At 39.1% G+C, this 13306-nt stretch overlaps 1 protein-coding gene across 2 annotated transcripts; it reads right to left on the reverse strand.

Annotated features, from left to right (window-relative positions):
• Window positions 1-2782: 2782 nt before the first annotated feature.
• On the reverse strand, window positions 2783-12095 carry LOC127806419 (protein yippee-like). Of its 2 annotated transcripts, none has more exons than XM_052343704.1 (5): window positions 11891-12095; window positions 4788-4831; window positions 3342-3463; window positions 3203-3258; window positions 2783-3054 (listed from the first exon to the last, which is right to left on the reverse strand). In XM_052343704.1, exons 1-4 carry the CDS (start codon window positions 11984-11986, stop codon window positions 3245-3247), a joined length of 276 nt encoding a protein of 91 aa, XP_052199664.1. In that variant the 5' UTR covers window positions 11987-12095; the 3' UTR covers window positions 2783-3054; window positions 3203-3244. The 2 variants fall into 2 exon arrangements, with proteins under 2 accessions (XP_052199664.1, XP_052199663.1); XM_052343703.1 differs by having other exon boundaries at window positions 3355-3463; window positions 11891-12090.
• Window positions 12096-13306: the final 1211 nt, after the last annotated feature.

The following is a 13306-nucleotide window of genomic DNA, read 5'->3' on the forward strand; positions in this document are numbered from 1 at the left end:
TTGTCAAAATGTTGCTTTTAGTTGAACATACTTCTTGGTGTAACTTATTGGCAATTAACTATTAAGTACTACTTTTGATGTATAAACGCTAATGGATAATGAAGCTTTTTATTTTGATTGAACATATATTACTTTTGTGTTATTTGAATGACATGTTTAATTTTATGAGTTTTATTCCAATTTAATATGAATAATGATATATAGATTTTGTAGTTTATATCAAAACATGAATGACATGTTTAATTTTATGAGTTTTATTCCAATTTAATATGAATAATGATATATAGATTTTGTAGTTTATATCAAAACAGGATGTTCTTGTCACTTATTATTAGTGCTCTTGTCGTTTTTACACTATTAACAACGAAAAATACTATCGTTATTGATTTATATTTTGGTAGCTAAATAACTTTTTTTAACGATAAAAATCATACAATTGCTAATTATTCATACTATTAATAAAAAGAAATACTGTCATTATTAATTTGTATTTTGATAGCTAAGTAGTTATTTTTAACGACAGTGTAATACCCCAAGAACCCAGAGAATGGTAATATATATTGAGGATAAGTAAGAAAAGAAACAACACCGGCTATATACTTTTTGGGCTGAATGTAGCCAAAGAACTCCCGGTTTAAGTGTGCTTGAACTAGGAAAACTCGAGAATGGGTGACCTCTTGGAAAGTTCACATAGGTCCATCAGGATAAGTTGTTTCGATCCTTCTTATCGCTCGATGCGGGATGTTACAAATAGTATCAGAGCCGACCCTTAGTGAAGGCGGTCCAATGAGGGCGAGGAGTAGCGCCGGGGTTCAAGAGCCTATATAAGGAGTGATTTCTGGCAAGCTTCTAGGATGGTAGCCTCCAAATAGGGGAGTTGGGACAAGTTATAAAGTCGCATGACGAAGACGTCATATGCTCTAATACCAGTTGGATACCTTTTGAGCTGAATGTAGACAAAGAACTCCTGAGAAGTTTGCGTAAGTCTATCAGAGTAAATTATTTCGATTTTTCCTATCACTCAATGTGGAATGTGGTCGCTAATTGTTCAAATTATTAACAATAGGAGATACAATTATTATTGGATTATAATTTAATAATTGATAATTATTTTTTAATGACAAAAATCATATAATCGTTAATACAATTAATGATAAATTTATCATTTTTGTCATTAAATATTTTATTCACGGAAGCAATAATAACGGGCGGTGACATGAAATTAATGACATTATAGCAAAATTCTAGTCATTATAACTTTTTAATGACATTAAATTAATTTTCAGCAATTGATTTTTCCCTCCTTAAAATCTGGTTTTCTTGCTGTAACGACTCCTTCAACAAGTCAAGGGCTCACCTAAAACTCAGCGTCTGTAGAAGCTTTCAAGGACTGGTGACTACCAGAGGAGAGGATGATGTGGTTATTGGTTGTCAGCAACCATTCCGTTGCCGTGGGGGCAGGAGATGCAAAGCAAAAGAAAATAAAATGAAAATTGTGAAAATAGAAATATAAATATAAATTTTCTTGTTTAAAAATCAAAACAAGTAACTAAAAACGAAACCTTCCTAAATGGGTCCTTTTAACTGTTCCAAAGTTGGTTTCTTTCATTACACAACAATTTGCTGCCAGTCTACCAGACTCCAAATTTACATTCAATAGGGGCATGTCCTGTACAACCATTATCTACGGCTAAAAAAACCCCCTAATATATTATTTCATGAATTGCTTGAACGTCTATCATTTAGGTTGTCCATACCTTCACGCATTAGTTTGAAACCTATTTTAAGGGGTTTTCTAACATCCACTTAAATCATGACTCGAAGACAAAGAAACATCTATCTTCATTTCATTAAAATCACCATTCATATCCACAAGGATTAAGTTTCAAACACCTCACGGGTTGCCCCAGCGGTCAATTGGGGAAGGTGGGCTAACCTTGTTCTCAGGTTCAAATCCTCCCCCACACAACCGCTAGTGGATTATACCTTGATTTACTCCTCATCACTAAAAGGGTCAGGTGGCGGGGCACCCGCAAGGGGGCTAATCCCAAAGATTAAGTTTCAAGCACTTTTTGTCGCGTCATAGAACTTGCTAAGATGTAAACCATGAACGCCAACTCAAAATGGTGAATCTCAAAACTTACTTCAGCTAGAAATTGTTAACATTGTATCCCAGATCTTCAAGATCATTTAAGTTGCCCATGTTACTCTATTCAAAACCCGTTTCTTGTCACCACTTCTGGCAAACCAAAAACGATTTGAGTGTATCGGGAGGGGAGGGCCCTATCTTGGGTTTCTACTTCATTTATGGATCCCCAAGACTTGATGATCCTATTCCTGCTTACCATTTTTGTTTACAACATCTTTCCTACCAACGGATTAGATTAAACAGATTTGGTCACTTGTTTGTCAGATTTAAGAGACAGAACTAGTTCTTTCATCTTGATCCTAAGCAGTAAGCGCGCACACAGATATGGAACTAATCCTACCAAAGCTGGTTCAATCCAATCACTAAGTCCAACAGATTGATAATTAAATGAACAGATTTAAGAGACAGAACTAGTTCTTTCATCTTGATCCTAAGCAGTAAGCGCACACACAGATATGGAACTAATCCTACCAAAGATGGTTCAATCCAATCACTAAGTCCAACAGATTGATAATTAAATGAACGGGATGAACTACTCCAAAGCAGTTTTAGAAGTTTTAATAGGAGACAACTTGACACAAACAAGATTGTATGCTAAATTTTTTGGCCACCAAATTTTTACCAGCCACAGAATTTACAAGATAGATATTTCAATAGAAGTTTGGATATCCACTAAAATCAGTATGAACAATAGACAGAGTGTTTGTTACATGTTATTTTGGCTCAGTGAAGCAGCAGAATAAAGAGAATCACCAATTTAAGAATCCACAAGTTCAATAAGGAAACTGGGAAACGAAGAATGTACAGTTGGAACAAGTCATCAAACATCATCTGCATCGCTTCCACCAACATATGTTTCATGACCAATCCAATAGTTGCTTCCATCCGGGCCTGAAATCTTAAACCTGCTCAGCCAAAAATAAAAATTAATCCCAAACATTACACACTTATGTTCTGCCTAGGGGATGGAGAAATGATTGCTTAAATAGCAGCTATTTTCTTGAATGAAGTTAAAAACCTATTTTCAACTTAATGAAATGGTCATCGACTAACCGCTCAAGGACTGATTTTCCTTCTTTGTACTTTTGGTCAGTTTCATGCGCAATCTCCTGAAAATAAAAAGTTAAATAACTAACAACCACAGTTAAGCAAATGCATTTAATTTTAAACCATAATTTCAAAGAATCTCCACCTCCTGCTCTTACATATTTCCACCCCACTATCGAACCGCAACCAACACAAAAAATGTCAGCAACAATGTGCAATCCTGTCATCATCGCTCTTTCTTCTTTCTCTCCAACAGTGACATTCGCGCTGTCAAAAATAGGAGGCAAGGTATACACCAAAGAACAATGAAATCTCAATGCATTGTGCAACGAGGACAAAAAAATGGCATCCTTAGTGCATTGCAAGGGTTAGGGGATTATTTTTTTTATGCAGTCTTACCACCTTGCTTTGCCAAGAGGTTGTTTTCGCAACTCAAACCCATAACGTTCCAGTCACAAAGGAGAAACCTTACAGTTGCTATTAAGGATCACCCTTTAGAATCAACATAGAATAATTATCATAAATGGATACACAATTTGGAATGCCAATCCAGTGCATCCTCAATTCTCTAATCCCTTGTTTTGATAACCGAATTTCTTCAGAAAGAGGGGGCAAGGTATACACCAAAGAATAATGAAATGTCAATGCACAGAATCAACAATGACTATTATCATAAACACACAATTCGGAATGCATATCCACTGTATTCTCAATTCTCTAATTCCACATTTTGTAAACTTCAGTAACCCCAGTTCACCTATCAAATTCTTCCTCCCATTCAAGTAATATGCATTTGAACATACAAGAAATAAAGAATGGGAAGAAACTGATGCTTTAAGACAAATGCACCCTTATATTTAATCAGAAGTGCAGATTGCAAGCAAGGAAATCACATCCCACAGATGTAAGTCGACAACACCATCAGACATTTCAGGGGAATGCTAGTTTCACAGCAAAAATTAACAGCATGAAACAGACATAAAAAGCTCATTCTCCATGAGTTATTGGGGATGCGAGGTTACACCTTAAAATGTTAGGCTTGGGATACAGAGAAACTTCTACATTAGCCATGCACTGAGAAAAGCATATTTTAGGTACAAAATTGGCCAAGCAAGAGACTTCTATCACCATCTTCTTTTCTCTTCCACAGACTATAATAGCATACTGAAATGGAATTTTTTCACCTCTTCCTTTGCTATAATTTTCTCCATTTCTTTGTCTGGGGGGTTCCAAAGTGTTCTACTTTTCATCATTAGGGGCACTTCTTTCTCAGTAACTTATTATCTTTACCCCTAAAGCATGTGCAAGACAACCACCCAGAAAGAGCAGCATTATTACCTCACCTCTCTCTCCCTATACGCTGCCCCTTTTACCCAGAAGAAGAGAAAAGAAAAAGATGTCCTTAGCATTGCAATACCAAAATAAAAGAAGAGGAAAGAATGACCAACAAATTTTTTTGTTGTTTGCAAACTGCAAATGCTATCTCATGGCTTCAGTAGGAGTTCATATTACATGTCAAGAATGGACTGTCCCAAGAAGAGTTTGGTGTCAAGACATTAGCATGGCATGCCTAAAAACATGAATAACTTACACGTTATTGAAGAGATAAGCCTTGCCGTGCCTGCAGCGGAAAGACTGAATAGAAGAAAAGAGGCAAAACACAAGGTCAGAAAATTCACTTCCTACAAGAGTTTCAAATGAGCATAAATTTAACAAAAAAAAATCCAAAATTAAAGTCCTTCATATGGAAAGCTGTCAAAATGCTGTCACCGACACTTTTAAAAATCAAGTCCTCAAAGGTATATGGTATTAGCTAAAATAGAGCAGTCTTCCACAGTCTTCCACTTTGTCTAGAACCATATTGCCAAATATATGTAGTTCTAATTTACAAAGGGACACAAACGAGTACTTCAACAATATACTATGTACACACTTACTCATAAACATTCATTGTAATGGTCATACATGGCCATATGCGAAAGCCATAAACATTTATATCCTAAACTGGTCACAAAAGCCTTGCTTTCAAATAATATTCGCAAGATAAATCTCAAACACAAAGGAATATTTGCTTTTGAGATAATGTACTTTTTCAGAGTGGCACTACTGTTGAATTCAGAATTAGACTTACAAGATGGTAAAGCTTGAATGCTTCGCAGGTATAAGAGAAGCAATTTTCCACGGAAGCAAACAATGTGCTAGAACTTTTTGTTAGATCCCTGATCTGACAAGTAGATTTCTCAATTGCTGAGAAGAATTGAGAAGAGGGAAATTGGGAAATTAGGGGGAAGATTCGAGAGAGAGAGAGAGGGAGAGAAATGAGAGGGAAAGAGAATTGAGGGGGAAACTAATTTCCGTGTTCATTCATCATGTGGGACTAGGCGTGGATCAATGTTATTTATACTGACCCACTTGCCCACTTGGCCTTACAACTTGACATAGGACATACTGGAACATTCCTCCAGCTATGCCCAAAAACATTGTTATTTTATAAGGCCTAACAACCTACTACATAAAGGCTTAACAACCTGCTAACGTGACAATCCCCTCCCCTTATAAGGCATTTCTTGTCCTCAAGAAATGTGTAGCAAGCTGGCCGTGTTAGGAAATTGCTGGAGAAGATTTGGTAAATACTCCCAGGTATTGTTGTCTTCGTGGAGGGACGACCACTTAACTAGAACCTAGGTGAGAGGAACTCCATGTCTGTGAATCACCCTTTTGTCTAGGATAGTTGTAGGTACTGCTTCTTCCATTTCTTCTCCCACTAGAGGTGGAAGCGTAGGGGTGGATCATTGTGTTCCAGTGGCTCTCCTAAGGAGAGAAATGTGGGATGGATCTGTGATCCTTCTGGCAGCTGCACAGGCCACTACCCCTATCTTTTCCAGTATAGTAAATGGCCCATAGTACTTAGGGCTCAGCTTGGAGATGGGTCGGTGTGTCAAGGCTTTGAAATCTTGTTGGCTAAGCGTTAAATAAACACCCTCTTCGACTGAGAACTCCCTCTCACTCCTCAGCCAATTGCTTTATCATATTTTGTGATTTAGCTAATTCTGCCTTAACCTGGTATGGTGTCTTGTCCTTGTTGCAAGTATGTCCCCACTGCAACCACTGAGTTTGTCCCCAAATGGCCGATAGTAACATTGGCTTATAGCCATAGAGAGCTTCAAATGGAGTCATTTTGATCGAGTTGTGGAAGCTCAAGTTATACCACCATTAAGCTGCTGCTAACCACTTATGCCACCCTCTTGGCTGCAAAAAACTAAAGCATCTCAAGTAATATTCCAAACACTGATTTACCATTTCTGATTGGCCATCCGTTTTAGGGTGGTATGCAGTAGACATAAACAGCTTAGTGCCTAATGATCTCATAAGTTCTTTGCATAATAGGCTAGTAAATATCTTGCCCCTATCTAATACTATAGACTGAGGAATTCCATGCATCTCCACCACATTATCCACGAATGTTCTAGCCACTTCTTGTGCTGTGAACAGATGAGATAGGCCAACAAAATAACTGAACTTAGAAAATCGGTCTACCACTACCATGATGCAATCCTTCCCTTTTGATCTTGGGAGTCCCTCTATAAAATCCATGGTCACATTGGTCCATGCCTAATCTGGAATGGCTAAGGGTTGTAGTAGACCTGGATAAGCTACTGTTTCATATTTGAACCGTCTACATACATCACTCTTCAACACATAACCCCACACATTTTTTTAACCGAGGCCAAAAGAACACCTGTTGTACTTTGTGGTAGGTATTCTGTGTACCTGAATGACCACCAATAGGGGACTCATGTAATGCCTACAGTATCCTGCCCTTCAACTCCTCACAATCCCCAATCACCAGTTTGCCTTTGTACCGTATCTCACTCCATTGTTAAATGAATAATCTTGCTGACTATTTGCATTTATGCTCAGCTATTCCAGTAACCCTTTTGTCCACTCACCCTTTAGATAATTGTCTGTGGCCTCTTGAAGCCAATCCAACACCACTGCTAAAATGACTGTAGTTAATCCTTCTTCTTGGCAACGAGACAGTGTGTTTGTTGCTATATTTTCCTTTCCCTTCCTAAATTGTATTACATAATCTAACTCCATAAGTTTGGTCATACCTTTCTTCTGCAATTGGGTATGCAGCCTTTGCTACAACAAAAATTTCAAACTTTCGTGATTTGTTTTGATGACAAATCTTCCTCCCTTTAAGTAGTGACGCCACTTCTCCACTGCCCATCAATTCTTTCTCATAGATGCTGAGTCTTTGGTGTCTGGGGGTTAGGGCTTGACTAAGGAAAGCCAGGGGTCTGCCCTCATGTGAAAGTACTACCCCTATACCATAATTGCTAGCGTCTGTTTCCAACATGAATGGTTTACTGAAATCAGGCAAGCCTAGCACAAGTACTTTACTCAGTGCCTTCTTCAATTGTTCAAAAGACTCCTCAGTCTTAGGGTTCTATTTAAAGCCATCTTGCTTCAGTAACTCACTAAATGGCTTATTGATCATTCCATAATTCCTGACAAATCTTCAGTAATAACCGATGAGCCCTAGGAACCCTCTTAGTGCCCTGATACTAGTGGGTTTAGGCCATGCCACTATAGCCTCAATTTTCTTGGGGTCTGTGCTCACTCTAGCTCTTGAAATTATATGCCCCAAATATTCTACTTATCTTTGTGCGAAAGCACACTTTAACCGCTTGATATAAAATCGGTTGAATGTTAAGATCTCAAATGTAGCCCTAAAATGGTCTAGGTGTTAAACAAAAGAAAGGCTATGGACTAGGATGTCGTCAAAGAAGACCAACACAAATTTTCTAAGGTATGGTTCAAAAATTTGGTTCATAAGAGCTTGAAATGTAGCAGGGGCATTGGTTAGGCCGAAAGGCATCACTATGAATTCAAAGTGGCCATGGTGTCTTGGAGGTTGTTTTGGGTATGTCATTTGGATCCATCCTAATCTGGTGATATCCAAATCTTAGGTCTAGTTTAGAGAATATAGAGGTGTGCTTGACCTCATCCAATAGGTCCTCAATGATTGGAATAAGAAATTTGTCTTTAATAGTAATGGCATTGAATTGTCTATAATCAACACAGAAACCCGATAAGCCATCTTTCTTCTTAACCAATACGATGGGTGAAGCAACTGGGCTATGGCTAGGTCTGATGATAGATTGGTTCAATATTTCTTTAACAAGTTTTCTACTCATATTTGAGTTTAGGTGGGTATCTATAAGACTTAATGTTTACTTGTTCAACATTAGGTTGAAGAGGTATCGTGTGGTCCAAAGATCTTTTGGGTGGAAGTGACTTAGGTTCTACAAAAAGATCTTGATATTCAACCAATAATAAATCAAGTAGGGTCAATTCATGTACCTACCAAGTTGTAGATGATTGACACCCTTGCTTAGAACCTTCTCCATCCCCTGTCTCCAGCTGCTTAGTAGCTTCAATTGAAAACAGTTATGCTACTTGAGATACCTTCCTTCTAAATAGTTGTTGCAGGTTCTTTCCCTTGATCAGTTTACATGATTCCACTTCCATGTTTCCTTACAACACCACCCTTCTTTCGTCCTTCTCTAGGGTCACCTCCATCTTGTTGGAGTCAAAGCCGATTAGACTCACTCCCTTCATCCAATCAACCCCAAGTACGATATGGCATCCCCTAAACTTCAGTAATTTTAAATCAACTTGGTAGTCTTCTCCCTACATTTCCTAGCAAAATCCCAAACATGCGGATTTGCTTATTGTGGGATTTGCTTATTAGTTTGTTCCCATTAGCCATTGTGACAGACAGGGGCTGAGTGCTGGCTAATTGGCACTTCATCTTTTTGGTCGTTCCTTCATCAATAAAATTGTGGGTACTCCCACTATCTATTAAAACTATAAGTGTGTTGTATTGTACCTTCCCTTCCACCTCCATCCCCTTGATTGCATGCAAGGAAATAGCTTCATTGCCGCCTTCTTCCACATCTTCAATCATAACCAATTCTTCCTCTTCCTCCCCTTCTAGTAGGAGCAACTGTTTTTTGCATTGATGTCCTGGGGATATCTGTCCGCACATCTAAAACATAACCCAACAACTCTCCTCGCTTAATGAGCTTATCCCTCTGCTGTAAATTCGGGTTAGGGGGTGTAGTTATCAAATATCTCACCCCTGTTCATCCCCTAAAATTTTCCTTATTCTGCATTCTCCCTCCAGATAGCACTAATCCCGAATTAATCCCTCTATTTCTTCATTAAGGCCTCCACAGTTACCTCCTGTAAAGAGGCCCCCTCCGTTGCTGCTTGTACATTATGTGGTTTCAACATCTTAACCTCATATCTGATCTCATCATTCAGCCCTCCCACAAAGCTAGATACAAAATATTCTTCGGTCATAAAGGGGTTCTTACTCAAAATGAGGGATTTCAACTCCTCAAACCTCAGCTGGAACTCTTGCACGGTACCATCCTACTTCAACATATTAAACTCCTCCACAATGTCCATCATCTCCCGTTCACCGAACCTTCCACGCAATCCCTTGGCAAAGTCATCCCAAGTATAAGTCTCCCTTACCTTAGACCATCCCTAAAACCACACGTCCCCTACATCATTGAGGTAAGCAGATGTCAGGGTCACCTTCTGATCATCCGGTATCTAGTGGATGCTAAATAACTTCTCACATCTCATATCCACCAACGAGGCTTCTGTCCCTAACTGGCAATTCCAGTTTTGGTACTAGAAACCCAGCTTGGTGCAGAGGAATTTGAATCTCCTACCTCCTATCCATCAAATTTTCTCCCACAACTACTAGATCTCCCTCCAATTCTGATGATCCAACAACACGATTGTTGTTTCCAAACCTCAGTAAGATAGGTTCCATTCTATCTCTAGGGGGAAAATCAGGAGAGATTCTTTCCTGATTTTGGCTAGAGAACATGATCATGAACTGCTTCAATTGATCACGCAGCAAGTTCCCTTGCTCCTGCATCTCCTCCCTAATTTGTTCGCTCATATCCACGCGCAAATCCGCGCACAACTTCTCTATCATTGACTCCAATTTCCAATCTACCGCCAACTCCTAGCCTCCCTTCCATCGAGTCCACTCTACTTTGCATCTCTGACATGGAAACTAACATCTGTTGCAACTGTGTTTCCATATATTTTCATCCGGATGTCGTCGGCCATGTCTTGATCGCCTTCACAATTCATCGGCCAAGATCGCGCTTCGATACCAATTTGTTAGATCCCTAATCTGACAAGTAGAATTCTCAATTGCTGAGAAGAATTGAGACGAGGGAAATTGGGAAATTAGGGGGAAGATTTGAGAGAAAGAGAGGGAGAAAAGAGAAAAGAGAGGGAAACTGATTTCCATATTCATTCATCATGTGGGACTAGGTGTGGATTGGTGTTATTTATACTGATCTATAGCCTAATTTGGGCGCCAAAACAGTTATCCCACTTACCCACTTGGCCTTACAACTTGCCATAGGACATACTGGAACATTCCTCCAGCTATGCCCAAAAACGTTGTTATTTTATAAGGCCTAACAGCCTACTACATAAAGGCTTAACAGCCTGCTAACGTGACAGTTTTGTTAATAGACAAAGTGCTTAAGAAGATTGCCTGTCTTCACAATGAAATTGTGCTACAAAAGATTTATTCCTTTTTTGTTCATGTGAAGGCAGCCAATAATAAGTATATATATATATATATATATCTCAAACCACCAAACCAAATTTAGTTCAAAAGGGCCTTCATTATGGGGCACTGCTTGGCCCAGGGTTGGTTGTACTGGCCAGAGCTATTACAACTTTAATATAAATCCTTTCATGCACCCCAACACACACAAACTTATTACAGTTCCAGGAGAGTGAAAAGGAAATCTAGTTCAAACAAATTAGAAAGAAATTCTATGTAAGCAGACATTAATTTAATAATTTCTAGTAGATTATTTTGAGCAAAAATTAGTTTGCTTATTTATGGGCAAAGGCTGGGCTGAGATGTGCTGCGGTTTAGAAGTCAAGGAACTGGAGATTTTCTCAAATGCAACAACCGGAAACAGAAAAGAAAATATACGAGGAAATTCCATCTGGAGAAAATGAATTGAACCGCCAATTAAGTTTTACCCTAAATGCTCGGACAATAGGTCAATCCAAGACTTAAAAAGAGCTTCCACCTAAAGAAAATTACACATCGCACAACTCAACTTGCAATGCGTTCAACCATTTTTGGGTTTCTACTCTAATCCTATTCTGATCACGATGCTCCACTCAAGGGCTTGTTAAATTGGAGATACTCAATAACCTTAACTTTGTGCACAAATAGGAGATTTAGTCAGATCAAATTTAGGGCCCAAATGGGGATTTCTGATTTTCTAGGTCGGAAAGAAGTAGGGTTTCTCAATAAAGACACGAGCAACTCGAGCTATCAGTTGTGTGCATTAGAAAATATGCAATCAAGAAGAAGAATTAACGTAGTAGTGCAAAAATCCGAGTCGGATGAATCAGTTAGCAGCAGCATCAGTGTGAAACAGAAAATCATCAAATTAAACATCATACTGCCATCAAGAAGAAGAGAATCATAAAATCCTGAACAATCAGAGGGTAACGGATAGAAGAGAGAAAGCTTGTGAGGATGGGATCATTTAATAATAAAAGAAGAAAGCATTGACCAATGAATCGCAGAAGAGAGAAGAGAAGAGAAGGAAAGGAAACCTTGGAAACGATGTCTTCATAGAGAGCTAGATGGGTTTTGCAGTGCTTGCAGCTGTAGATCTTGCCCTCAAGAGTCACCACAAACAGCCTCCCCATCTCCCTCTCTCTCTCTCTCTCTCTCTCTCTAGAAAGTCTCCCCTTCTACTCTCTCTCCCCTTCTTTACCCAACCCAGCAGCTATATGCCTAAATTGCCATAATTCTGGAAAAGCTGTCCTGAAAATAAATAAGGACTCAAAATATGCATATATATGCATATATCGGGATAGAACGGTGAGTGTCATGATTATTTTTAATCTGAATTGTAATCTTTTTATAATATGAATTATAAAATAATTTAAATATTTATAATTATAATTATTTTCATATTATTATTATAAGAATACAACAATTAATATTTATTTGTTCAGGAATCTTAACAAATAATTAGTAGGGCTCGGCGAAAAAGAAATGGTAGAATATCACCAGAGAAGATCGACAACCAAGGGCTTGACTCCTATCTGGGGGAGCAAAAAGGCAAGGCATTGGAGGAGCAAGAGGAATGGGCACCGAAAAGAGGTAGGGGTGCCTCGGATAGGTCTCCAAATGATGCTTGTAAGGTTTGCGGACAAGTCTCCCAAAGAATCTGCAAGATGAAAGACAATCAAATGGCAAGTGAGAAATTTCTCCCACTCGGCCCTTCAATACCAAAGTTAGTATAGGTCATGATGAAGTAAAGATATAGTATGATGTAATATGCTTGGGTGTATCAACAGACAAGATTCGCGAGTGCATTGTGAGAAGGTGCATAGGTGAGTAGTATGAGTATACCATGGAGATAGACTCCTTGTAAGTGATACAAAAAGATAGAAAGAAATTGTGCAGCTAGGATGGCTTGCCTGAAGTCGAGAAGGCGATAGATATTCATATAGGTTAGTTGTGATTAAGGCACATGGTTGACACGTGACTCATGGACGTAAAGAGTACCAGACTCTATCGCTGCACTCGGTGGTCTCGAAGTTAGGCACGCATGGAGTACCTAAGTTAGAACCCTCTCCCCCTTCCCCTGAGGAAGTATCCTAAGAGGAGGGAGAGCCTTAAGGGGCTGGCCTTATCGCCATGAGGTGATGAGGGGCCAAATCTTAAGGGGTCTTCAGGTGACCTAGGAAATCACCAAAGCCTAACATAATGTTTACATGGATGCCCAAGAAGGTCATCTGCAAGTGCTTGTGAATGAGGAGCTCGTGGCATGGCGAGATGGAGGCACACAGGTACATTTACTGAAGAACATGTGACAGATGTACAACAAGAAGGCACACATGTGGGCTTACATGGGCCACGCATGGGTGCAAAGGTGTGCGCAGGGCAAGCGCATGAGCATGACTAGGCACGCATAAGGCATGGTTAAGAATGGGAATGGCAGCTAGGGCGCAACATGG

This window comes from Diospyros lotus, chromosome 7, assembly GCF_014633365.1.
Source record: "Diospyros lotus cultivar Yz01 chromosome 7, ASM1463336v1, whole genome shotgun sequence".
Lineage (NCBI taxonomy): Eukaryota > Viridiplantae > Streptophyta > Magnoliopsida > Ericales > Ebenaceae > Diospyros > Diospyros lotus.

Excerpts from the sequence above, each read along its gene's own strand:
- LOC127806419 (XM_052343703.1), bottom strand. The coding sequence starts at position 11,986 with ATGGGGAGGCTGTTTGTGGTGACTCTTGAGGGCAAGATCTACAGCTGC. Across the intron at positions 3,259-3,354 it reads CGATAGTGGGGTGGAAATAT|GAGATTGCGCATGAAACTGA; the intron begins GTAAGAGCAGGA and ends TTTTATTTTCAG. Across the intron at positions 3,055-3,202 it reads GGAAAATCAGTCCTTGAGCG|GTTTAAGATTTCAGGCCCGG; the intron begins GTTAGTCGATGA and ends TTGGCTGAGCAG.